At 44.3% G+C, this 27245-nt stretch overlaps 1 protein-coding gene across 1 annotated transcript in view; it reads left to right on the top strand.

The window, feature by feature from the left end:
* The first annotated feature begins 5755 nt into the window (after nt 1–5755).
* Nucleotides 5756–27245, top strand: part of synj1 (synaptojanin 1) — a 94506-nt gene continuing 73016 nt past the window's right edge. The window contains exons 1-3 of the mRNA XM_042311242.1: nt 5756–5839; nt 19297–19456; nt 24481–24567. Coding sequence (XP_042167176.1) covers nt 19333–19456; nt 24481–24567 — 211 coding nt within the window. The 5' untranslated portion in view covers nt 5756–5839; nt 19297–19332. The remainder of the gene's footprint in view (nt 5840–19296; nt 19457–24480; nt 24568–27245) is intronic.

Here is a 27245-nt window from a genome sequence, read left to right as displayed (position 1 = left end):
GGATAATACAGTGCCACCGACGCAGCCCGCTACCAGGGACTGTGGGCTCTCCTTCTCTGTGGCCAACGTGAGTAAGCCATTTAAACGTGTTAACCCTCGCAAGGCTGCCGGCCCAGACGGCATCCCTAGCCGCGTCCTCAGATCTTGCGCAGACCAACTGGCTGGTGTGTTTACGGACATATTCAATTTCATATTCATATTCTCTCCCTATTCCAGTCTGCTGTCCCCACATGCTTCAATATGGCCATCATTGTTCCTGTACCCAAGAAGGCAAAGGTAACTGAACTAAATGACTACCGCCCCGTACCACTCACTTCCGTCATCATGAAGTGATATGAGAAACTAGTCAAGGATCATATCACCTCTACCTTACCGGTCACCCTAGACCCACTTCAATTTGCATACCGTCCCAATAGGTCCACAGACGATGCAATCACCATCGCACTGCACACTGCCCTATCCCATCTGGACAAAAGGAATACCTATGTAAGAATGCTGTTCATTGACTACAGCTCATTATTCAACACCATAGTACCCTCCAAGCTCATCATTAAGCGTGAGGCCCTGGGTCTCAAGCCTGCCCTGTGCAATTGGGTCCTGGACTTCCCGACAGGCGTACACATCACAGACAAACTGAAATAGTCCACCCACACAGACAGTGTGGTGAAGAAGGCACAACAGCACCTCTTCAACCTCAGGAGTCTGAAGAAATTTGGCTTGTCACCTAAAACCCTCACAAACTTCTACAGATGCACAATTGAGAGTATCCTGTCGGACTGCATTACAGCCTGGTACGGCAACTGCATTGCCCATAATTGCGGTCAGCACAACGCATCTCTGGGGGCAAACTATCTCCCCTTCAGGACACCTACAGCACAGGATGGCCAAAAGATCATCAAGGACAACAACCACCCGAGCCACTGCCTGTTCACACCGCTACCATCCAGAAGGCGAGGTCAGTACAGGTGCATAAGAGCTGGGACCTGCGTTTCTGAGAAGAGAACATGCGTTTCTGGTGCAGCACATGCGGCCTACAAAGTTACAAGTACAGTGGGGAGAACAAGTATTTGATACACTGCCGATTTTGCAGGTTTTCCTACTTACAAAGCATGTAGAGGTCTGTAATTTTTATCATAGGTACACTTCAACTCTGAGAGACGGAATCTAAAACTAAAATCCAGATAATCAAATTGTATGATTTTTAAGTAATAATTAGCATAAAAAATACTTGTTCTCCCCACTGTATTAGCTAGCGAATTTGATTTACATTTTTAAATATAATAGGGTTTATTTGTATAATTAGTAGGTTGACACATTTTTTTTTTTAAACTGGGCAAGTCAGTTTAGAACCCATTCTTATTTTCAATGACGGCCTACCGGGGAACAGTGGGTTAACTGACACATTTTTACCTTGTCAGCTCGGGGGAATCGATCTGGCAACCTTTCGGTTACTGGCCCAACGCTCTTACCACTAGGCTGCACTACCTGCCGCCCCACATACATTACCTTTCATAATATTTCCCCTTATGTTATTAGCCTACCTCCTCAATCTGTCTATTGTTGCTTCATTCCTACCTCGCTTTCAACATTTAAATGATAATGACATCTTAGAATGAAACAGGACTAGAATTAGATGCTGAAGGCTTTCACTTCTCTATATTTGATTTATTTTTTATTTATTTTACCTTAATTTAACTTGGCAAGTCAGTTAAGAACAAATTCTTATTTTCAATGACGGCCTAGGAACAGTGGGTTAACTGCCTGTTCAGGGGCAGAACGACAGAAGATGTGAAGATGGAATGGTTATGGGTCTGAATTAATAACTGTTATAGTCTACCACCATCTGAATGGTTATGGGTCTGAATTAATAACTGTTATAGTCTACCACCATCTGAATGGTTATGGGTCTGAATTAATAACTGTTATAGTCTACCACCATCTGAATGGTTATGGGTCTGAATTAATAAGTGCTATAGCCTACCACCATCTGCATGGTTATGGGTCTGAATTAATAACTGTTATAGTCTACCACCATCTGAGTGGTTATGGGTCTGAATTAATAACTGCTATAGCCTACCAACATCTGAATGGTTATGGGTCTGAATGGTAATGGGTCTGAATTAATAACTGCTATAGCCTACCGCCATCTGAATGGTTATGGGTCTGAATTAATAAGTGCTATAGTCTACCGCCATCTGAATTGTTATGGGTCTGAATTAATAACTGCTATAGTCTACCACCATCTGAATGGTTATGGGTCTGAATTAATAAGTGCTATAGCCTACAGCCATCTTGCTTTCGCTCAAACTACCCGTGAGTTCTATTGGCTGCTGTATTTAACGTTCAGCAAAAAAATGAGCTTTGCGTCTCTCATTGAATAGTCTATTGGTTTAAGACATGCTAAAAAAATCAATTTAAAAAACGATGTCCAACAAGCTATTCTAATCTAGCTTTTTATGCATTTTCTAAGAGAGGCCAGTGGAGCACAGGTGCGTGCGTATTAATTAGAAGCTTATTACGCATAACCCAGCATTAAATTAGCTAAATATAAGGCTAATACTGCATCGAATGTATTACCTTAAAGAGGGAGGCTAGGACATCTACAGTGTCTTGCGAAAGTATTCGGCCCCCTTGAACTTTGCGACCTTTTGCCACATTTCAGGCTTCAAACATAAAGATATAAAACTGTATTTTTTTGTGAAGAATCAACAACAAGTGGGACACAATCATGAAGTGGAACGACATTTATTGGATATTTCAAACTTTTTTAACAAATCAAAAACTGAAAAATTGGGCGTGCAAAATTTTTCAGCCCCTTTACTTTCAGTGCAGCAAACTCTCTCCAGAAGTTCAGTGAGGACTTCTGAATGATCCAATGTTGACCTAAATGACTAATGATGATAAATACAATCCACCTGTGTGTAATCAAGTCTCCGTATAAATGCACCTGCACTGTGATAGTCTCAGAGGTCCGTTAAAAGTGCAGAGAGCATAATGAAGAACAAGGAACACACCAGGCAGGTCCGAGATACTGTTGTGAAGAAGTTTAAAGCCGGATTTGGATACAAAAAGATTTTCCAAGCTTTAAACATCCCAAGGAGCACTGTGCAAGCGATAATATTGAAATGGAAGGAGTATCAGACCACTGCAAATCTACCAAGACCTGGCCGTCCCTCTAAACTTTCAGCTCATACAAGGAGAAGACTGATCAGAGATGCAGCCAAGAGGCCCATGATCACTCTGGATGAACTGCAGAGATCTACAGCTGAGGTGGGAGACTCTGTCCATAGGACAACAATCAGTCGTATATTGCACAAATCTGGCCTTTATGGAAGAGTGGCAAGAAGAAAGCCATTTCTTAAAGATATCCATAAAAAGTGTTGTTTAAAGTTTGCCACAAGCCACCTGGGAGACACACCAAACATGTGGAAGAAGGTGCTCTGGTCAGATGAAACCAAAATTGAACTTTTTGGCAACAATGCAAAATGTTATGTTTGGCGTAAAAGCAACACAGCTCATCACCCTGAACACACCATCCCCACTGTCAAACATGGTGGTGGCAGCATCATGGTTTGGGCCTGCTTTTCTTCAGCAGGGACAGGGAAGATGGTTAAAATTGATGGGAAGATGGATGGAGCCAAATACAGGACCATTCTGGAAGAAAACCTGATGGAGTCTGCAAAAGACCTGAGACTGGGACGGAGATTTGTCTTCCAACAAGACAATGATCCAAAACATAAAGCAAAATCTACAATGGAATGGTTCAAAAATAACTCCAAAAAGTTCTGGAACACTGTAAAGTCCATGGAGAACAAGAGCACCTCCTCCCAGCTGCCCACTGCTCTGAGGCTAGGGAACACGGTCACCACCGATAAATCCATGATAATCGAACATTTCATTAAGCATTTCTCTACGGCTGGCCATGCCTTCCTCCTGGCTACTCCAACCCCGGCCAACAGCTCGTCCCCCCCCCACCCCGTACTCTCATCGGCAGACTCAATAGCCATGGTTTTTCTAATGACTGCCTCACCTGGTTCACCAACTACTTTGCAGACAGAGTTCAGTGTGTCAAATCAGAGGGCATGTTGTCCGGACTTCTAGCAGTCTCTATGGGGGTACCACAGGGTTAAATTCTCGGGCCGACTGTTTTCTCTGTATGTATCAATGATGTCGCTCTTGCTGCGGGAGATTTCCTGATGCACCTCTACGCAGACGACACCATTCTGTATACTTCTGACCCTTCCTTGGACACTGTGCTAACTAACATCCAAACGAGCTTCAAAGCCATACAACACTCCTTCCGTGGCCTCTAACTGCTCTTAAACGCTAGTAAAACCAAATGCATGCTTTTCAACCGTTCGTTGCCCGCACCCGCACGCCCGACTAGCATCACCACCCTGGATGGTTCCGACCTAGAATATGTGGACAACTATTAAATACCTAGGTGTCTGGCTAGACTGTAAACTCTCCTTCCAGACTCATATTAAACATCTCCAATCCAAAATCACATCTAGAATCGGCTTTCTATTTTGCAACAAAGCCTCCTTCACTCACGCCGCCAAACTTACCCTAGTAAAACTGACTATCCTACCGATCCTCGACTTCGGCGATGTCATCTGCAAAATAGCCTCCAACACTCTACTCAGCAAACTGGATGCAGTCTATCACTGTGCCATCCATTTTGTTACCAAATCACCTTATACCACCCACCACTGCGACCTGTATGCTCTAGTCGGCTGGCCCTCGCTACATATTCATCGCCAGACCTACTGGCTCCAGGTCATCTATAAGTCTAAGCTAGGTAAAGCTCCACCTTATCTCAGCTCACTGGTCACCATAGTAACACCCACCTGTAGCACACGTTCCAGCAGGTATATCTCACTGATCATCCCCAAAGCCAACACCTCATTTGGCCACCTTTCCTTCCAGTTCTCTGCTGCCAGTGACTGGAACGAATTGCAAAAATCGCTGAAGCTGGAGACTTTTATTTCCCTCACCAACTTTAAACATCAGCTATCTGAGCAGCTAACCGATCACTGCAGCTGTACATAGTCTATCTGTAAATAGCCCACCCAATCTACCTACCTCATCCCCATACTGTTTTTATTTACTTTTCTGCTCTTTTGCACACCAGTATTTCTACTTGCACATCATCATATGCTCATTTATTACTCCAGTGTTAATCTGCTAAATTGTAATTCTTCGCTCCTATGGACTATTTATTGCCTTTTGCACACACTGTATATAGACTTAAATTTTTTCTACTGTGTCATTGACTTGTTTATTGTGTTATTGGCTTGTTTATCGCTTATTCCATGTGTAACTCTGTGTTGTTGTCTGTGTCACACTGCTTTGCTTTATTCTTGGCCAGGTCGCAGTTGTAAATGAGAACTTGTTCTCAACTTGCCTACCTGGTTAAATAAAGGTGAAATAAATAAACATATTAAAAAATAACATTGTTTCCATGGTGTTGATGACATTCTATTTGTTCCATACATTATTATGAGCCATCCTCCCCTCTGCAGCCTGGATAGGGCCAAGTAGTGGAATAGTGTGATGTTTTAATGATTGTAAGGTAGTTGGTAGGGCAATCCTCCCCCCTTTTTTTGTTGTTGTCACAAAGTGGAATGAATTCACCCTCCAGAACGGTAGGCTGAAACACAGGGCTACGTAAGATAAATATATATATTTAACACCGGCCTCACACTCCAGGACAGTAGGTGGTGGTGTTGTCACCTTTTCAATTGGAAGCGATCTGCCAATACACATTTTTAACAAGAAGAAGAAGAAGACGGACCAGGAGGGGATTGTGAGACGAAAAACCCGGCGGGGAGAAACGGTAAGAGGTTTAGCAAATATACATTATTTTTCCCCTACGGTGTATGAAACACTTCAAAAGACGATTGAACAATAATATTCAGTCTGCAGTTTGTTTGTTCCGGAATGTGTCAAGTGGCTAACATTTGCTCAAGGAAATCGACCATTCAAAAGCGATGGATGAATACGAGGAAATAAGCAAACGTTAGCCTTCCTTAGCTGGTGTTTTTTTTTTTTTTGTGGCTTGCTACATAAGCTGTCATGAGCAAGAGAAACATTTCAATATTATTTGCAGCAATTTGTTCAATTAAATGAGTTCATGTGAGCTGCTGATGTGATTACTAACTAACTAAATCCATCTGGTGTGAATTCCCACCGCGCCTATCGTTAGTTACTCTAGTTAACGTTAACTAGTTTGTCACCTAAATCATCCCCAAGACAAGGAAAATACAAAAGTCATAAAAAAATTTTTCCCCTTCGTGACAAGAGATGTTAGCTATTGAAATCTAAAAAAAAAAGGGGGATGGGGAGGCTGTCATCTTCGCAATGCAGCACTAGGCAAAGATCAACAACAAAAAAAAACCCCGATCTGTCGTGGACACTTGGAAAGAGAGCTGCGCATCTTGGGCACACAGTTAGTTGGTGATGGTTACACACAAGTCGTGACTGGCTCGATAGATTATAATTTTTTTGTTATTGTTTTGTTTGGTCTTTCCTTCTCGGCCTAGTCGTTGGTAAAACCTCCAGGTATCTTGCGGACTGCAGCCTTGGCAATTATAATCTACCTTGCTATTAAATAGGCCTACACTGTATGTCGCAATGTGTCACTCATTATTACAATATTTTGGAAGTCATTGGTAAATAATATGTTGTACTGCCGAATATGTAGCTAATGGTTGTTTTTTTTTGTCGGTATTAAACTTTGTGAGTCAACCTACCGATGGCCAAGTTAGCTCATGTTTATCAATAGGGCTGGGTAGGGATTGTGATCCCTATCCAAGGCCTGTGATCCCTATCCAAGACAGCAGCATCGCTATGTGATGTCTGATAGCAGCGTTGTATGCCCCTGCGGCACCAGGATATTGCAGATGCACACACTGGCAATGTTTTTTTTTTTTTTACACTAAGGTGTGGTGATGATGATGATGCTGACGATAAATGACAGTTACAACAAAAAAAAAAGAGTGGGAAAGAAGAGGAACTAATAACCTTTTTGACTTTAAAACACACACACTGAATGACCTCCGGGCACAGGTATCTGCCATACAAATCTCAGAGCAGCAACTAGTTTTGTGCCAACATCCTATCAAACTGCTCAACTCTTGAAGTTTGTATTTATTTGTATTGTAAATATGTGTATATATCAGGGTTTCCGTTATGAAATGTGGCGCCGGACATTTAAACGGCAACCTTTACATTTTTTTTTACTGGACATTTGAGAAATGTACCGTACCCGTGTGCATTGGGTGTGTAACCCGATTAGGGTGTCCACCCACGGTGCTCAGAATGACAGACATTACATGTAGATGATGGTCATTCATTTCTAACAGAACATGCAAGTCTAGGATGCAATGACCTGTGTCCTTACCGCACACGTTGAAGATGTTCGGGGCGGCAGGTAGCCTAGTGGTTAGAGCGTTGGACTAGTAACCAGCAGGTAGCCTAGTGGTTAGAGCAGTGGACTAGTAACCAGCAGGTAGCCTAGTGGTTAGAGCGTTGGACTAGTAACCAGCAGGTAGCCTAGTGATTAGAGCGTTGGACTAGTAACCAGCAGGTAGCCTAGTGGTTAGAGCGTTGGGCCAGTAACCAGCAGGTGGTTAGCCCAGTAACCAGCAGGTTGGTTAGAGCGTTGGACTAGTAACCAGCAGGTAGCCTAGTGGTTAGACCGTTGGACTAGCAGGTAGCCTAGTGGTTAGAGCGTTGGACTAGTAACCAGCAGGTAGCCTAGTGGTTAGAGCGTTGGACTAGTGCAGGTAGCCTAGTGGTTAGAGCGTTGGACTAGTAACCAGCAGGTAGCCTAGTGGTTAGAGCGTTGGACTAGTAACCAGCAGGTAGCCTAGTGGTTAGAGCGTTGGACTAGTAACCAGCAGGTAGCCTAGTGGTTGGACTAGTAACCAGCGTTGGTTAGACGTTGTAAACCAGCAGGTAGCCTAGTGGTTAGAGTGTTGGGCCAGTAACCAGCAGGTAGCCTAGTGGTTGGACTAGTAACCAGCAGGTAGCCTAGTGGTTAGAGCGTTGGGCCATTAACCAGTAGGTAACCTAGTGGTTAGAGCATTGGCCCGGTAACCAGTAGGTAGCCTTGTGGTTAGAGCGTTGGACTGGTAACCAGCAGGTAGCCTAGTGGTTAGAGCGTTGGACTGGTAACCAGCAGGTAGCCTAGTGGTTAGAGTGTTGGCCCGGTAACCAGTAGGTAGCCTAGTGGTTAGCGCGTTGGGCCGGTAACCAGCAGGTAGACTAGTGGTTAGAGCGTTGGGCTAATAACCAGCAGGTAGCCTAGTGGTTAGAGCGTTGGGCCGGTAACCAGTAGGTAGCCTAGTGGTTAGAGCGTTGGGCCAGTAACCAGCAGGTAGCCTAGTGGTTAGAGCGTTGGGCCAGTAACCAGCAGGTAGCCTAGTGGTTAGAGTGTTGGACTAGTAACCAGCAGGTAGCCTAGTGGTTAGAGCGTTGGACTAGTAACCAGCAGGTAGCCTAGTGGTTAGAGCGTTGGACTAGTAACCGAAAGTTTGCAAGTTCAAACCCCCGAGCTGACAAGGTACAAATCTGTCGTTCTGCCCCTGAACTGGCAGTTAACCCACTGTTCCTAGGCCGTCATTGAAAATAAGAATTTGTTCTTAACCGACTTGCCTGGTTAAATAAAGTTAAAATATATCTACTTTTTAGTATAACTATCCACATTTGACTTTTCCTCAGCCGCCGAGTAACGAACAGCAAAATCACTAGCTTATGCTTTGGGCTGAGTGTGAGTTTCAAGTTTGGGGATGGTGAATTTTCACCATAAAAAGTGCACCTTTTGTAATAATGCTTCACAGGCATCATAGCATTTGCAGACTTACATAAGATAGCGTACTATTCGTAATATGATGGGTAGATTGACATAATTTAGTCTTAATAATATAACTCAATCACTGTTCGCAAAAAAAATACAGCATGGCTGAGCGAGTGTAGTGTAGAGGCCTTGGCTACAGCTGGTATCGGAGACGTTGAGCTATTCTATTGATCAGTTTGTCGAGAAAGAAATAGCCCAAACAGACTCTGGGGACAGTTGTGGGACGATAGATCCCCAATTCATACAACCAGTTGGCCTGGTGTGTGTGTGTATATTGTTAAAGCTATGAATCTGATGCAGCAGTTAAGGATGAAAAATAACAAGCGACCCTCCCCTCTACCCAAAACAATAATTAAAACATAACGTGGATAGCAGAGAACATGCCTACCGTTTACCCTGACTCCTAGCACAGACCAGAGCATTAGATATACACTTACTACTCTTATTTACGGTCCGAATGGGGGAGAAAAAAATGTGCCTTTTATAAACACATTTCATGCAGTTCTACATCCTTTTACATGACTGGAGACGAGCAGGAACTTAAAAATAAAAGAACAAAATAATCCACAACAGAGCATGACGACCAATGAGCGCATTGCTGGAGAACCGGAGACATTTTAATTTCTATTCGGGCCATTGTTTAAAAAAAAGAAAAGTCTAAGTTTGGAACAATGATAAAGTTGTCTATCAACTCTAAACATTTAGCTCAACAGAACCAGGTACAACTGAAATATCTGGTCATCAATGAATTAAAGAAAAGTACTATTTTTTTTTTTTAACACAGCGAACGCAAATCTTCAGAGACGCCTATATTCACTTGTAACTTTATTTGGAAAACTTTATTTTTCTTATTTAATGTATTTTATTCCATGATATTGTTATAAAATAGATTTGTGTTGGCTGTGATTAGGGCATGGAAATATAAGAACATCTGCTCGGCTAAATGAACAAACTAGGCATGCATAGCTCACTGCATGATCCTCAAACCAAAGACTGGCCAAACTCCTGCTTATAAAAGTGAATTGAAAGGCACTCTAGAATGACCTAATAGCCTAATAAGGCATTTTTTGTTTAATTATTATGTAATTCTAAGAAATATATATTTTTTAAATTTACTTTTCTACAGCCTGTTGAAATTTTCAATGTCAATTGATAGTGACAGAATTAAACATTTACTTCCTAAGCAAAGTAAATATTTTCTCTCCTCGGCTATTGAAGGTTGTAGCGCAGACTCTGATTATCATAGAGACAAACCAAATATATCCCATATATGCCTCGGAGTCACGTCTTTCCACGACATTTTACAGCTTGTTTCTAGCATAAAGCATTGCGGGCTAAAGCATTGTTATAGATCGCTTTTTATAATCAGGTCCATCCATTTAATTATTTTCAATCTTAAACTAACAGGGATAAAAACCTATGCTTTTAGCCATTTACCCTAACATACCTTCAGCCTACCCCCTCTATATACCTTCAGCCTACCCCCTAACATACCTTTAGATATACCCTCCGCATACCCCTAACATACCTTCAGCATACCCCCTCAACATACCTTCAGCATACCTTTAGCATACCCCCTCAATAAACAGCCTACCCCTAACATACCTTTAGCATACCCCTTGATATACCTTTAGCATACCCCCTCGATATACCTTTAGCCTACCCCCTCGATATACCCTCAGCATACCCCCTAACATACCCTCCGCATACCCCTAACATACCTTCAGCATACCCCCTCAACATACCTTCAGCATACCTTCAGCATACCCCCTCAATAAACAGCCTACCCCTAACATACCTTCAGCATACCCCTCGATATACCTTCCTTTAGCATACCCCCTCGATATACCTTCAGCATACCCCCTCGCATACCCTCAGCATACCCCCTAACATACCTTCAGCATACCTTCAGCATACCCCCTCAGCATACCCCTAACATACCCTCAGCATACACCCTCGATATACCTTCAGCATACCCCCTCGATATACCCTCAGCATACCCCCGACATACCCTCAGCATGCCCCTAACATACCCTCAGCATATACCCTCAGCATACACCCTTGATATACCCTCAGCATACACCCTCGACATACCCTCAGCATACACCCTCAGGTACCCTCAAATGAGAACTTGTTCTCAACCCTCAGCATGCCCCCTCGACCCCTCAGCATTAAATAAAGCCCTGGTTTTAACTTCCTACAGTTGGTTAAATGAAAGGTGTTCTCAACCAGCCTACCTGGTTAAATAAAGGTGTTCTCAACTAGCCTACCTGGTTAAATAAAGGTGTTCTCAACTAGCCTACCTGGTTAAATAAAGGTGTTCTCAACTAGCCTACCTGGTTAAATAAAGGTGTTCTCAACTAGCCTACCTGGTTAAATAAAGGTGTTCTCAACTAGCCTACCTGGTTAAATAAAGGTGTTCTCAACTAGCCTACCTGGTTAAATAAAGGTGTTCTCAACTAGCCTACCTGGTTAAATAAAGGTGTTCTCAACTAGCCTACCTGGTTAAATAAAGGTGTTCTCAACTAGCCTACCTGGTTAAATAAAGGTGTTCTCAACTAGCCTACCTGGTTAAATAAAGGTGTTCTCAACTAGCCTACCTGGTTAAATAAAGGTGAAATATAATATAAAAAAGACTTGACACCCCCTTAATTTGAGCCCTGGTTTTATCCTAACACACCTAGCCCTTCACTGACACTGAGCTTTTTAAGGGGTGCATGGTGATTGTGTCAGCCAATCCCTTCAATCCATGGATAGCAAACTATAATTTAGTCTGTCGAACAGGTAGACCTGCCTCTTGTTTCTTGAATAGGAAGAAATAAAGTCAAATTGAAATGAAGACTGTTTAAATGAATTTGGGCCTTTTTCAAATTAGCTTTGCATTCAGCACCAATGCGCCGTCCATCCCCGCGGCTGCTGCTCCATAGTGATGTAAGTTATGTAAATGACTGGAATATGGTTTACTGTGAGGTCAATAATGCTGATAAATAGCTTCATTATGGGCAACGAAACATTTTTGTTTTTTATTCAAATCAATTATAGCAGTAGCAAGCTGGTCCCCATCTTCGTGCTCTCCCTCTCTAACTGAATGGGACATCAGTAGGACCTAGTCTTCCCTCTCTAACTGAATGGGACATCAGAAGGACCTAGTCTTCCCTCTCTAACTGAGTGGGACATCAGTAGGACCTAGTCCTCCCTCTCTAACTGAGTGGGACATCAGTAGGACCTAGTCCTCCCTCTCTAACTGAGTGGGACATCAGTAGGACCTAGTCTTCCCTCTCTAACAATGGGACATCAGTAGGACCTACTCTTCCCTCTCTAACTGAATGGGACATCAGTAGGACCTACTCTTCCCTCTCTAACTGAATGGGACATCAGTGGGACCTAGTCTTCCCTCTCTAACTGAATGGGACATCAGTAGGACCTAGTCTTCCCTCTCTAACTGAATGGGACATCAGTAGGACCTAGTCTTCCCTCTCTAACTGAATGGGACATCAGTGGGACCTAGTCTTCCCTCTCTAACTGAATGGGACATCAGTAGGACCTAGTCTTCCCTCTCTAACTGAATGGGACATCAGTAGGACCTAGTCTTCCCTCTCTAACTGAATGGGACATCAGTAGGACCTAGTCTTCCCTCTCTAACTGAATGGGACATCAGTAGGACCTAGTCTTCCCTCTCTAACTGAATGGGACATCAGTAGGACCAAGTCTTCCCTCTCTAACTGAATGGGACATCAGTAGGACCTAGTCTTCCCTCTCTAACTGAATGGGACATCAGTAGGACCAAGTCTTCCCTCTCTAACAATGGGACATCAGAAGGACCTAGTCTTCCCTCTCTAACAATGGGACATCAGAAGGACCTAGTCTTCCCTCTCTAACTGAATGGGACATCAGTAGGACCTAGTCTTCCCTCTCTAACTGAATGGGACATCAGAAGGACCTAGTCTTCCCTCTCTAACTGAATGGGACATCAGTAGGACCTAGTCTTCCCTCTCTAACAATGGGACATCAGTAGGACCAAGTCCTCCCTCTCTAACTGAATGGGACATCAGTAGGACCTAGTCCTCCCTCTCTAACTGAATGGGACATCAGAAGGACCTAGTCTTCCCTCTCTAACTGAATGGGACATCAGTAGGACCTAGTCTTCCCTCTCTAACAATGGGACATCAGTAGGACCAAGTCCTCCCTCTCTAACTGAATGGGACATCAGTAGGACCTAGTCTTCCCTCTCTAACTGAATGGGACATCAGTAGGACCTAGTCTTCCCTCTCTAACTGAATGGGACATCAGTAGGACCAAGTCTTCCCTCTCCTCTAACTGAATGGGACATCAGTAGGACCAAGTCTTCCCTCTCTAACTGAATGGGACATCAGTAGGACCTAGTCTTCCCTCTCTAACTGAATGGGACATCAGTAGGACCAAGTCTTCCCTCTCTAACTGAATGGGACATCAGTAGGACCTAGTCTTCCCTCTCCTCTAACTGAATGGGACATCAGTAGGACCTAGTCGTCCCTCTCTATCTGAATGGGACATCAGTAGGACCAAGTCTTCCCTCTCTAACTGAATGGGACATCAGTAGGACCTAGTCCTCCCTCTCTAACTGAATGGGACATCAGTAGGACCAAGTCCTCCCTCTCTAACTGAATGGGACATCAGTAGGACCTAGTCCTCCCTCTCTAACTGAATGGGACATCAGTAGGACCTAGTCCTCCCTCTCTAACTGAATGGGACATCAGAAGGACCTTGTCTTCCCTCTCTAACTGAACGGGACATCAGTAGGACCTAGTCTTCCCTCTCTAACTGAACGGGACATCAGTAGGACCTAGTCCTCCCTCTCTAACTGAATGGGACATCAGTAGGACCTAGTACACGGGCACAGGTATTGCCTTTTTTGGGGGAAAAATACATTTAACATTTTTTGAAGAAGCTTTTGACTGGCCACATGCAGCCTTTAGTTAAGGTTTACATCAGCAGGAGCAGGTCAGGGATTATGATTGGGACAACCTGTCCATTGCAGTGTGTAATGCAGTGTAGGCTAAACCATTTTTAAGGGATAGATCAGCTTTAATATTGCAGATTGTGGCTTCCATCAGTATAATTGTCTGCATCCATTTTTATTAAATAATAAAAAAAATATATATATATATTTCCTTTATTGTCCCCTAACCCTAACACCCCTCCCCTAACCCTACCACCCCTCCCCTAACCCTACCACCCATTCCCTAATTGGAGTAAACTAATGGACAACGACACTTAGGCTTCTACTTCCATCTAATAGACTGTACATACTATACACATTTTACGGACATCGTATGTTTTACATTGGTTATCTTGTTGTTATTAGTCCCACCCTTCAGCTCCATTCAACCCCTCCCATCTATCGCGTAACATCATCCAGTCCCACCCTTCAGCTCCATTCAACCCCTCCCATCTATCTCTCAACACCATCCAGTCCCACCCTTCAGCTCCATTCAACCCCTCCCATCTATCTCTCAACACCATCCAGTCCCACCCTTCAGCTCCATTCAACCCCTCCCATCTCTCTCTCAACACCATCCAGTCCCACCCTTCAGCTCCATTCAACTCCTCCCACCTTTCTCTCAACACCATCCAGTCCCACCCTTCAGCTCCATTCAACCCCTCCCATCTATCCATCATCCAGTCCCACCCTTCAGCTCCATTCAACCCCTCCCATCTATCGCGTAACATCATCCAGTCCCACCCTTCAGCTCCATTCAACCCCTCCCATCTATCGCTCATCATCCAGTCCCACCCTTCAGCTCCATTCAACTCCTCCCATCTTTCTCTCAACATCATCCAGTCCCACCCTTCAGCTCCATTCAACTCCTCCCATCTTTCTCTCAACATCATCCAGTCCCACCCTTCAGCTCCATTAGCATCTTTCTCTCAACATCATCCAGTCCCACCCTTCAGCTCCATTCAACCCCTCCCATCTATCGCGTAACATCATCCAGTCCCACCCTTCAGCTCCATTCAACCCTCCCATCTATCGCTTAACATCATCCAGTCCCATCCTTCAGCTCCATTCAACCCCTCCCATCTATCGCTTAACATCATCCAGTCCCATCCTTCAGCTCCATTCAACCCCTCCCATCTATCGCGTAACATCATCCAGTCCCATCCTTCAGCTCCATTCAACATCTATCGCTTAACATCATCCAGTCCCACCCTTCAGCTCCATTCAACTCCTCCCATCTTTCTCTCAACATCATCCAGTCCCACCCTTCAGCTCCATTCAACTCCTCCCATCTTTCTCTCAACATCATCCAGTCCCTCCATTCAACTCCTCCCATCTTTCTCTCAACATCATCCAGTCCCACCCTTCAGTTCCATTCAACTCCTCCCATCTTTCTCTCAACATCATCCAGTCCCACCCTTCAGCTCCATTCAACTCCTCCCATCTTTCTCTCAACATCATCCAGTCCCTCCATTTAACTCCTCCCATCTTTCTCTCAACATCATCCAGTCCCTCCATTTAACTCCTCCCATCTTTCTCTCAACATCATCCAGTCCCACCCTTCAGTTCCATTCAACTCCTCCCATCTTTCTCTCAACATCATCCATTTTGGATTTCTATTTGCCATATATGTTTACGCTGTGATACTCTGAACCTTTTTATTCTCATAGTTTCGAGAGATTGTAAATTTAAAGATACACATTTTGCTAAGAGTATTATTATGTTATTGATCGATTGACTATGACTTTTCAAATCACCCAGCAGTGCTATTTGCAGAGTTGACTTCAGGTAATTGTTTCAATTCTTCAGCCATTCCTGAACCTGCTACCCCAAAATAAGTTCTATACGGACAGTACAAAATTTATTTTATTTTTATTTTATTACATAATTTTTTTATATTTGGTTTATTTATTTATTTTCAAATGTTGATTTAATGATTCTGACTTTTCACAGCAAAATCTGCATAGCTGGGATGGTTCTATCCCCCTATATGGATTTAAATATATCATTTTTTCTCCTTATCAGTCTACACACAATACCCCATAGTGACAAAGCAAAAACTGTTTTTTAGAAATTTTTGCACAAAAAACCCCAGACATGTCATTAGTATTCAGACCATGTATACAGTACTTTGTTGAAGCACGTTGTACAGCACTTATAGTCTCGAGCAAAGTACAGAGAGATCCTTGATGAAAACAACCTGGTTCAGAAAGGCACACCCCTATCTATATAAGGTCCCACAGTTGACAGTGCATGTCAGAGGAAAAACCAAGCCATGAGGTCGAAGGAATTGTCCGTACAGCCACGACAGGATTGTGTCGAGGCACAGATCTGGGGAAGAGTACCAACACATTTCTGCAGCATTGAAGGTTCCCAAGAACACAGTGACTTCCACATCTTAAATGAAAGATTTTTGGAACCACCAAGACTCTCCTAGATCTGGCCGCCTGGTCAAACGTAGCAATCGGGAGAGGGGCCTTGGTCACGGTGGTGACCAAGAACTCAATGGTCAGTCTGACAGAGCTCCAGAGTTCCTCTGTGGAAATGGGAGAACCTTTCAGAAGGACAACCATCTCTGCAGCACTCCACCAATCAGGCCTTTATGGTAGGGTGGCCAGACAGAAGCCACTCCTCAGCTCACTTGGGCTAATGGATGAAACAAGATTCTCTGGCCTGAATTTCAAGAGTCAAGTCTGGAGGAAACCAGGCACCGCTCATCACCTGGCCAATACCATTCCCATGGTGAAGCATAGTGGTGGCAGCATCATGCTGTGGATCTGTTTTTCAGCAGCAGGGACTGGGTTCGAGTCAGGATCGAGGGAAAGATGAAAGGAGCAAAGTACAGAGAGATCCTTGGGGAAAACCTGCTCCAGATCCCTCAGGACCTCAGACTGGGGCGAAGGTTCACCTTCCAACAGGACAATGATCCTAAGCACACAGCCGAGAGAATGCAGGAGTGGCTTCGGGACAAGTCTCTGAATGTCCTTGAGTGGCCCAGCCAGAGCCTAGACTTGAACCCGATCTAACATCTCTGGAGAGACCTGAAAATAGCTGTGCAGCAACATTCCCCATCCAACCTGACAGAGCTTGAGAGGATCTGCAGAGAAGAATGGGAGAAACTCCCCAAATACAGGTGTGCCAAGTATGTAGCATCATACCCAAGAACACTCAATACTGTAATCGCTGCCAAAAGTGCTTCAATAAGGTACTGAGTTAAGGGTCTGAATACTTATGTAAATGTGATATTTCCGTTTTATTTTTTTAATACATTTGCAAAAATTTCTAAACCTGTTTTTGCTTTGTCATTATTGGGTATTGTGTATAGATTGATGAGAGAGTGACAATTTTAATACATTTTAGAATAAGGCTGTAATGTAACAAAATCTGGAAAAAGTCAAGGGGTCTGAATACTTTCTGAATGTGCTCTATATTTCTACATGGAAAGCCGTAGCCTGTGATGGTATAAAATGCTTCCAATCCTTTATACTGCACATGTTATGTGCCTTATCTGTCCATCCCCCCACATGATGGACTGACAATAGAAATGGTGATGGTCTGTCAGCAGAGAGTATAGTAGTTCCTTGGCCTTTCCACGGTGCGGTAGAACAGACAAAAGATGATCAGAAATATGATCACAACTGTAAGTTGAAGTCTTTCAGAACTAGAACACTTTGGAGCCTTTTTGACAGTTAGTCCCGTAGCCTAACATGCTGACTAGACCGGGCGCCTGTCCGACATACTGACTAGACCGGGCGCCTGTCCGACATGCTGACTAGACCGGGCGCCTGTCCGACATGCTGACTAGACCGGGCGCGCCTGTCCAACATGCTGACTAGACCGGGTGCGCGCCTGTCGCGCCTGTCCGACATGCTGACTAGACCGGGCGCGCCTGTCCAACATGCTGACTAGACCGGGCGTGCCTGTCCGACATGCTGACTAGACCGGGTGCGTGCGCCATGCTGACTCCGGGCGCGCCTGTCCGACATGCTGACTAGACCGGGCGCCTGTCCGACATGCTGACTAGACGCCTGTCCGACATCCTGCGCCGCCTGTCCGACATCCTGACTAGACCGGGCGCGCCTGTCCGACATCCTGACTAGACTGGGCGCGCCTGTCCGACATCCTGACTAGACCGGACGCGCCTGTCCGACATCCTGACTAAACCGGGCGCGCCTGTCCGACATGCTGACTAGACCACGCGCCTGTCCGACATGCTGACTAGACCGGGCGCGCCTGTCCGACATGCTGACTAGACCACGCGCCTGTCCGACATCCTGACTAGACCGGGCGCGCCTGTCCGACATCCTGACTAGACCGGGCGCGCCTGTCCGACATCCTGACTAGACCGGGCGCGCTGTCCGACATCCTGACTAGACCGGGCGCGTCTGTCCGACATCCTGACTAGACCGGGCGCGTCTGTCCGACATCCTGACTAGACCGGGCGCGTCTGTCCGACATCCTGACTAGACCGGGCGCGTCTGTCCGACATCCTGACTAGACCGGGCGCGTCTGTCCGACATCCTGACTAGACCGGGCGCGTCTGTCCGACATCCTGACTAGACCGGGCGCGTCTGTCCGACATCCTGACTAGACCGGGCGCGTCTGTCCGACATCCTGACTAGACCGGGCGCGTCGCCTGACATCTGTCCGACATCCTGACTGACCGGGCGCGTCTGTCCGACATCCTGACTAGACCGGGCGCGTCTGTCCGACATCCTGACTAGACCGGGCGCGTCTGTCCGACATCCTGACTAGACCGGGCGCGTCTGTCCGACATCCTGACTAGACCGGGCGCGTCTGTCCGACATGCTGACTAGACCGTGCGCGTGCGTTCCCCATTGCGTGTATGTTGATTTTTGTCCACCCACACCAGACGCGATCAGGACATACAGGTTGAAATATCAAAACAAACTCTGAACCAACTATATTATTTTGGGGACAGGTCGAAACACATGAAACATTCACGGCCATTTAGTTAGCTAGCTAGCTTGCTGTTGCTAGCTAATTTGTCCTGGGATACCTGAAATGCACTTGCAGCACGTCAAGCTTCACAAATAGAACCAAGTTATATTTTAGCGCCTGGCTACACACAACCTCGCTAGCAGTGTGGGTGCAATGATTGAATAACATGTACGCGTACATTTTATTTTGCAACGCGAGCACACGTAACGCGAGCGATGTGGTCAGCATGTAAGGAGTACGAACACTCAGCATGCAGATATTCGTTTTGCAAATTTTTTTTTTTTTGAGGTCCAAATCTGACTCCTACGCTCACACGTACAGTATCTCTCCTCTCCCGGTGAAACAGGCTAGCTGTCATACATTTAACATTCATTACATGTTGGTCATTTAACAGACGCTCTTATCCGGAGCGACTCACAGTCAGTGCATTTAAAACAACCACATCACAGTCATTGTAAATCAGCACTTACTTCCTGTGTCCTTTTTGTTCCAGGTGTGACATCATTGGCAGCCTCATCTTGGATCTAGCATGGCCTTCAGCAAAGGATATCGCATCTACCACAAGTTGGACCCGCCCCCGTACAGCGTCATCGTGGAAACCAGGAACAGAGACGAATGCCTCATGTTCGAGTCGGGCGCCGTCGCCGTGCTATGTAAGACGCACACTGATTGGTCTAATAGATTATCACAGATAATCGTTAAATACATTTTTTTTTAAAGGCCAATTTAATAAAATGCTTAAATTGACATTCCCCACCTTAAACCACACTGTGTTTAGATAGATTGACATATTGATTATACGGGAGAATGTCATCAACATGCAGATCAAAAGATACGATCATAAGATACGATCATAAGATACAATCATAAGATACGATCATAACATCATAAGATACGATCATAAGATACGATCATAACATCATAAGATACGATCATAACATCATAAGATACGATCATAAGATACGATCATAAGATACGATCATAAGACAGCCCCTTATCCCTCGCCTCTATAAATCAGTCCTGCTGCAGTGCAGTGAAAACCAAGTGAAAACCCTCGTTTATATCGTGTCAAAAGACACAGGTGTCTGTAATCATGGCCAAGATTGGCCTAATATCATTGGTTAATAATCAAATATTAAAATGACATACAAAGAACAGCATACAAACAAATGGATAACATACAATCATAGATTGCCATCCGTTTTGTCACTAAAGCACCTTATACCACCCACCACTGCGACCTGTATGCTCTAGTCGGCTGGCCCTCGTTACATATTCGTCGCCAGACCCACTGGCTCCAGGTCATCTACAAGTCCATGCTAGGTAAAGCTCCGCCTTATCTCAGTTCACTGGTCACGATGGCAACACCCATCCGTAGCACGCGCTCCAGCAGGTGTATCTCACTGATCATCCCTAAAGCCAACACCTCATTTGGCAGCCTCATCTTCCAGTACTCTGCTGCCTGTGACTGGAACGAATTGCAAAATCTACGCTGAAGTTGGAGACTTTTATCTCCCTCACCAACTTCAAACATCAGCTATCTGAGCAGCTAACCGATCGCTGCAGCTGTACATAGTCTATTGGTAAATAGCCCACCCATTTTCACCTACCTCATCCCCATACTGTTTTTATTTATTTACTTTTCTGCTCTTTTACACACCAATATCTCTACCTGTATGACCATCTGATCATTTATCACTCCAGTGTTAATCTGCAAAATTGTAATTATTCGCCTACCTCCTCATGCCTTTTGCACACATTGTATATAGACTCCCCCCTTTGTTTTCTACTGTGTTATTGACTTGTTTATTGTTTATTCCATGTGTAACTCTGTGTTGTCTGCTCACACTGCTATGCTTTATCTTGGCCAGGTCGCAGTTGCAAATGAGAACTTGTTCTCAACTAGCCTACCTGGTTAAATAAAGGTGAAATAAAAAAAATAAAAAAATAAAATTTGACTACACAAGCTTACAAACAATTACAATGGCAAAGTCACAATAATCACAAGAATGGCTTCAGATCAAAGTCTACGTTGAGACCGAAGGGCGCAAGGGTCTTTAAATTAAAGATCCAGGCAGCCTCTCCACAACAAACCTGCCAAGAGAGGGCCGCCCACCAGAACCTACGGACCCGGCAAGGAGGGCATTAACCAGAGAGGCAACAAAGAGACCAAAGATAACCCTGAAGGAACTACAAAGCTCCACTGCGGAGATTGGAGTATCTGTCCATAGGACCACTTTAAGCCGTACACTCCACAGAGCTGGGCTTTACGGAAGAGTGGCCAGAAAAAAAGCCATTGCTTAGAGCAAAAAATATGCAAACACGTTTAGACTTCCCAAACATATGGAAGAAGGTATTCTGGTCAGATGAGACTAAAATTTAGCTTTTTGGCCATCGAGGAAAATGCTATGTCTGGCGCAAACACAACACCTCTCATCACCCCGAGAACCCCATCCCCACAGTGAAGCATGGTGGGGGCAGCATCATGCTGTGGGGATGTTTTTCATTGGCAAGGACTGGGAAACTGGTCAGAATTAAAGGAATGATGGATGCTAAATACAGGGAAATTCTTGAGGGAAACCTGTTTCAGTCTTCCAGAGATTTGAGACCGGAATGGAGGTTCACCTTCCAGCAGGGCAATGACCCCAAGCATACTGCTAAAGCAACACTTGAGTGGTTTAAGCGGAAACATTTAAAAGTCTTGGAATGGCCTAGACATAGCCCAGACCTCAATCCAATTGAGAATCTGTGGTATAATTTAAAGATTGCTGTACACCAGTGGAACCCATCCAACTTGAAGGAGCTGGAGCAGTTTTGCCTTGAAGAATGGGCAACAATCCCAGTGGCTAGATGTGCCAAGCTAGAGACATACCCCAAGAGACTTGCAGCTGTAATTGCTGCAAAAGGTGGCTCTACAAAGCATTGACTTTGGGGGAGGGAGGGGGTGAATAGTTCTGCACGCTCAAGTTTTCAGTTTTTCGTTGTTGTCTTATTTCTTGTTTGTTGCACACAAAAAAAATGCATCTTCAAAGTGGTAGGCATGTTGTTTAAATCAAATGATACAAACCCTTCCTAAAATCTATTTTAAAATCCAGGTTGTACGGCAACAGAACAGGAAAAATTCCAAGGGGGGGAGGGGTGAATACTTACGCAAGCCATTATATCTGTCCAGGATGTGTACTCGTACATCAAGCGGCCTCATGCTACAAAAACAGGATATGGGCCCCTGCCCCTGTGGGCCGTTCTGGCTTGGAAAATACTTAGTATGTTGTCTTAGATTACCTTACCTGCCTTCAGAAGGTATTCACACACCTTGACTTTTTCCACATTTTGTTGTTACAGTCTGAATTTAAAATTGATAACATTTTCAATTTTGTTTTGTTACTGGCCTCAATACCCTATAATGTCAAAATGGACTCATGTTTTTCTATAATTTTACCTATTCATTAAAAATGAAAAGCTGAAATGTCTTGAGTCAATAAGTAACCGTTTTGTTGTGGCAATACTAAATATGTTCAGATGTAAAACTGTGCCTTAACAAGTCACATAATAAGTTGCATGGACTCACTCTGTGTGCAATAATAGTGTTTAACATGACTTTTTGAATGACTACCTCATCTCTGTACACCACACACATAATTATCTGTTAGGCCCCTCAGTCGAGCAGTGCATTTCAAACACAAAGACCAGTGAGGTTTTCCAATGCCTCGCAAAAGAACGGCATCTATTGGCAGATGGGTAGAAATGAAAATACAGACATTGAATATCCCTTTGAACACGGTGAAGTTATTAATTACACTTTGGATGGTGTATCAATACACCCAGTCACTACAAAGATACAGCTCAGTTGCCGGAGAGGAAGGAAACTGCTCAGGGATTTCATCATGAGGCCAATGGTGACTTTAAAACAGTTACAGAGTTTAATGGCTGTGATAGGAGAAAACAAGAATGTTGATCCATCCTCAGTTGTTACTCCACAATACTAATCTAATCCACAAGGAAGAAAGCCTCTACAGAATAAAAAATATTCCAAAACATGGCATCCTGTTTGCAACAAGGCACTAAATATTGTAAAAAATGGACAGGACATGAGCAGGTAGCTGACTATTACTGACTGTTCAGCAGCATGATGGTCTGGGGGTAGAGGCTATTTACCAGTCTTATTTTTAGCCATGATGCTCCTGTACTGCCCACGTCTGAGTGATGAAAGTGGGAAGAACAGGCCGTGGCTCGGGTGGCGGTGGTACCTGATTTAACTTCTTGGCCTTCCTGCAACACCTTGTGTTGTAGGTGTCCTGGAGGGCAGGCAGTGTGAACCCAATGATGCGTTCAGCTGAGTGTACCACCCTCCTGTAGCACCTTGCGGTCCGCGGCGGTGGAGTTGCCGTACCAGGCTGTGATGCAAGCTCTCGATGGTGCTCCTGTAGAACACTGTGATGCAGCCCGACAGTATGCTCTCGATGGTGCTCCTGTAGAACACTGTGATGCAGCCCGACAGTATGCTCTCTGGTGCTCCTGTAGAACACTGTGAGTGTCCTCGGGGACAGGCTGAATTTCTTGAGGTTGAAGAGTCATTCACCACGGTGTCCGTGTGGTTTGAACGTTTCAGCTCCTCAAAGACGTGCACGCAGAGGACATTTTATACAATCACAACAGCAGCCTCTTTGATGAGGATGGGGGGCGTGCCCACCCTGGTTCCTCCTGAAGTCCATAATGAGCTCTTTTGTTTTGCTGACGTTGATGGGATAGGTTGTTTACCACACTGTCAGAGTGCCTACCTCGTCCCTGTAGGCACTCTCGTTGTTGTTGGTAATCAGGCCTACTCCTGTCGTTGTTATCAGATAACTTGATGATGGAGTTGGAACCGTGTGAGGCGATGCAGTCGTGGGTATACAGTGTACACGAGGGGACTGAGGACTACACCGTTGTGGTACCACTCTCCATATTTTCAAGCATAGTGGTGGCTGCATCATGTTATGGGTATGCTTGTAATCGTTAACGACTGGGGAGTTTTTCAGGATAAAAAAGAAACAGAATGGAGCTAAGCACAGGGAAAACCCTAGAGGGAAATCTGATTCAGTCTGCTTTCCACCAGACACTGGGAGACGAATTCACCTTTCAGCAGGACAATAACCTACAACACAAGGCCAAATCTACACTGGAGTTGCTTACCAAGAAGACATTGAATGTTCCTGAGTTACAGTTTTGACTTAAATCTGTTTGAAATGGTTGTCTAGCGACGATCAACAACCAATTGTGACAGAGCTTGAAGAATTTTGAAAATAATAAATGGGTAAAAGTTGCCTAATCCAGGTGTGGAAAAGCTCTTAGAGACTTACAGCTGTAGTCGCTGCTAAAGGTGATTCTAACATATAATGACTCAGGGGTGTGAATACTTGTGTAATTAAAATATTGTAGAGTTTTATTTTTAATTAAAACATTTAAAAAAAAACAAATGTTCACGTTTTTCTTCCAAGTTGACATTAGCGTATTTTGTGTAGATCGTTGACCAAAAAAAAAGTCAATTAAATCCATTTTAATCCCACTTTGTAACATAACAAATTATGTAAAAGTCAAGGGTTGTGAACACTTTCTGAGGCCTTGTCAAGTAACTATTTTACGTTACATTATTAGTGTTGTCTTTTCGTATAATGACTGTCTCTTGTCCACCCGCCAGCGGCTGCAGAGAAGGAGGCCATTAAGAACACCTACACCAAGATGATGGACGCCTATGGGATTCTGGGAGTCCTACGCCTCAACCTGGGTGAGTCACTTGACACCTGGGGGGGGGGGGTTGATTACTGTAAAACACCCTATTGGATGCAACATCGTATAATCATATAGCCTAGCATGGATCTAATGTTATCCCTGTGAGGATGGGTCCCCCTACCCTTTGAGAAGTATTAGGGCTGGGTGGTATAATGTATTTGACTATACACTGAGTGTACAAAACATTAAGAACTGCTGCTCTTTCCATGACCAGGTGAATCGAGGTGAAAGCTATGATCCCTTATTGATGTCACTTGTTAAATCAACTTCAAATCAGTGTAGATGAAGGGGAGGCGACAGGATAAAGAAGGATTTTTAAGCCTTGAGACAATTGAGACATGGATTGTGTATGTGTGTGTGTGTGTCGTTCAGAGGGTGTCTGGGCAAGACAAAATATTTAAGTGCCTTTGAACAGGGTATGTTGGTAGGTGCCAGGCGTACCGGGTTGTGTCACGAACTGCAACGCTGCTGGGTTTTTCACACCCAGCAGTTTCCTCTGTGTTTCAAGAATGGTCCACCACTCAAAGGACATCCAGCCAACTTGACACAACTGTGGGAAGCATTGGAGTCTACATGGGCCAGCATCCCTGTGGAACGCTTTAGACACCTTACAGAGTCCATGTCCCGACGAATTGAAGGGGTTCTGAATGCAGAAGTGGGTTGTGCAACTCAATATTAGGAAGGCGTTCTTAATGTTTTGTTCACTTCGTAGATACCGGTATTGTTGGACGGACCGGTTTGGTTTTTTTCTTTAACCTTCTATAACGGTATTTTAATGTTTTGGTTTGTTATAGACTAAACTCTGTGAAATAATCTCTTGTTTTATTTTATACTTCGTAGTATACTCCTCTGGTGTAGGGACTAGGTCAGCATGTTGTTTGTGAAAAATCTTTTTAAATCAGAAAGGAAATAGGTGAAGCATGAATATGATAGCTATGATAGCTAGCTAGCTACATGAAAAAGAACGCTGACTAACACTTTCATTCCGACCCTGTCACAATAATTCCGCCCTGGTTTATTCATTTGGTATCATGTCAAACAACAGTGTATTTCCTGGTAGAGGTCGACCGATTATGATTTTTCAACACCAATACCGATTATTGGAGGACCAAAAAAGCTGATACTGATTAATCGGATGTTTTTATATTATACATATATATATATCATTGTAATAATGACAATTACAAAAATACTGAATGAACACTTTTATTTTAACTTATTTTGTCCATATCATGCAGCCCTGAGTGGCACAGTGTGGAAAGGATAGCAAAAAAAGTGCAGGAAATGCAGAAATCTTTATGATAATGCTGAATCGTTATGATAATGCTGGACCGTTATGATAATGCGGAATCGTTGTGATAATGCTGAAATCGATACAACAACGCTGAATTCTTTACGATAATGCTGAATTGTTTGCGATAATGCTGAATTCTTTATGGTAATGCTGAAATCGTTATGATAACGCCAAATTCTTTATGATAATGCTGAATTCTTTGTGATAATGCTGAAAATGGTTTGGTTGAACAGTATAAAACCATCAGAATGTAGAAATACCCATTTTTAATCACTTATGTTTGTGTGGACCACCCTAGGGTCATGAATATTAGGCATTTTTATTAGTAATAAATTTAAAATACTGCCAGAAAACGTCAAAATGTGATATGATATCTTGGCCATATCGCCCAGCCCAATGAAGCATGGTTGATCACATGGCAAGTGCAGAACATTCTTCCTAGTTGTAATCAATGCCATTGCAGAGGGTTGCTAAAACAATGCATTGAACTGTAGGGTTGTGAGAAGCCTTCTTTAGGGAGCCTGTAGTCTATATAGTAAGTCCTGCCTGTTGACTGCAGAGCTTCTCTGTCTTCTGCCCTCTGCTTGATCTTGAAAGCCTGCCTGTTATGATAACATGGTAGGAAGCTACGCTTTAAACAGATCACGTTGATATAACACTACTTGTTTACTGACTCTGAAGGAAGGAAGGAAGGCAGGCAAACAACAAGCTCAGTTAACCCTATACTGGTAATGACCGTATGCTGGCATGGGGTTTAACACACTGTTCTTCCTCTCCATCTATCTCTTTCTTCTCATCCTATCATCTCTCTTTTCCCTCCTGCTATTTCCATCTCCCCATGTTTTTACTTTCTCCTCTTCCTCCTTTTCTCTCTCATCATTCAACCCCCTCTCCTCCTCCTCCTCATCTCCCTCTCCTCCTCCTCATCTACCCTCCTTCTCCCCTCGTTCTCCCTCTCCTCCTCATCTCCCCTCCTTCTCCCTTTCCTCTTCCTCCACATTCTCCCCTCCTTCTCCCTCTCCTCCTCCTCCTCATCTCCCCTCCTTCTCCCCCTCTCCTCCTCCTCATCTACACTCCTTCTCCCTCTCCTCCTCCTCATCTACACTCCTTCTTCCTCTCCTCCTCCTCATCTACCCTCCTTCTCCCCTCGTTCTCCCTCTCCTCCTCATCTACCCTCCTCTCCCTCTCCTCGTTCTCCACTCCTTGTCTCCTCTCCTCCTCTTCCTCCTCATCTCCTTTTCCCTCTACTCCTATGCCTCCTCCTCCTCATCTCCTTTTCCCTCTCTCCTCTCTTCCTCTCTTCCTCCTCGTCTCCCTCTCTTCCTCCTCATCTCATCTCCTCTCCTTCTCCCTCTTTCCTCTCTTCCTCCTCGTCTCCT

Source organism: Oncorhynchus tshawytscha, linkage group LG33, assembly GCF_018296145.1.
Source record: "Oncorhynchus tshawytscha isolate Ot180627B linkage group LG33, Otsh_v2.0, whole genome shotgun sequence".
Taxonomy (NCBI): domain Eukaryota; kingdom Metazoa; phylum Chordata; class Actinopteri; order Salmoniformes; family Salmonidae; genus Oncorhynchus; species Oncorhynchus tshawytscha.
The sequence above is the reverse complement of the archived record's forward strand: the minus strand, read 5'-3'. Positions and strand labels throughout refer to the sequence as shown.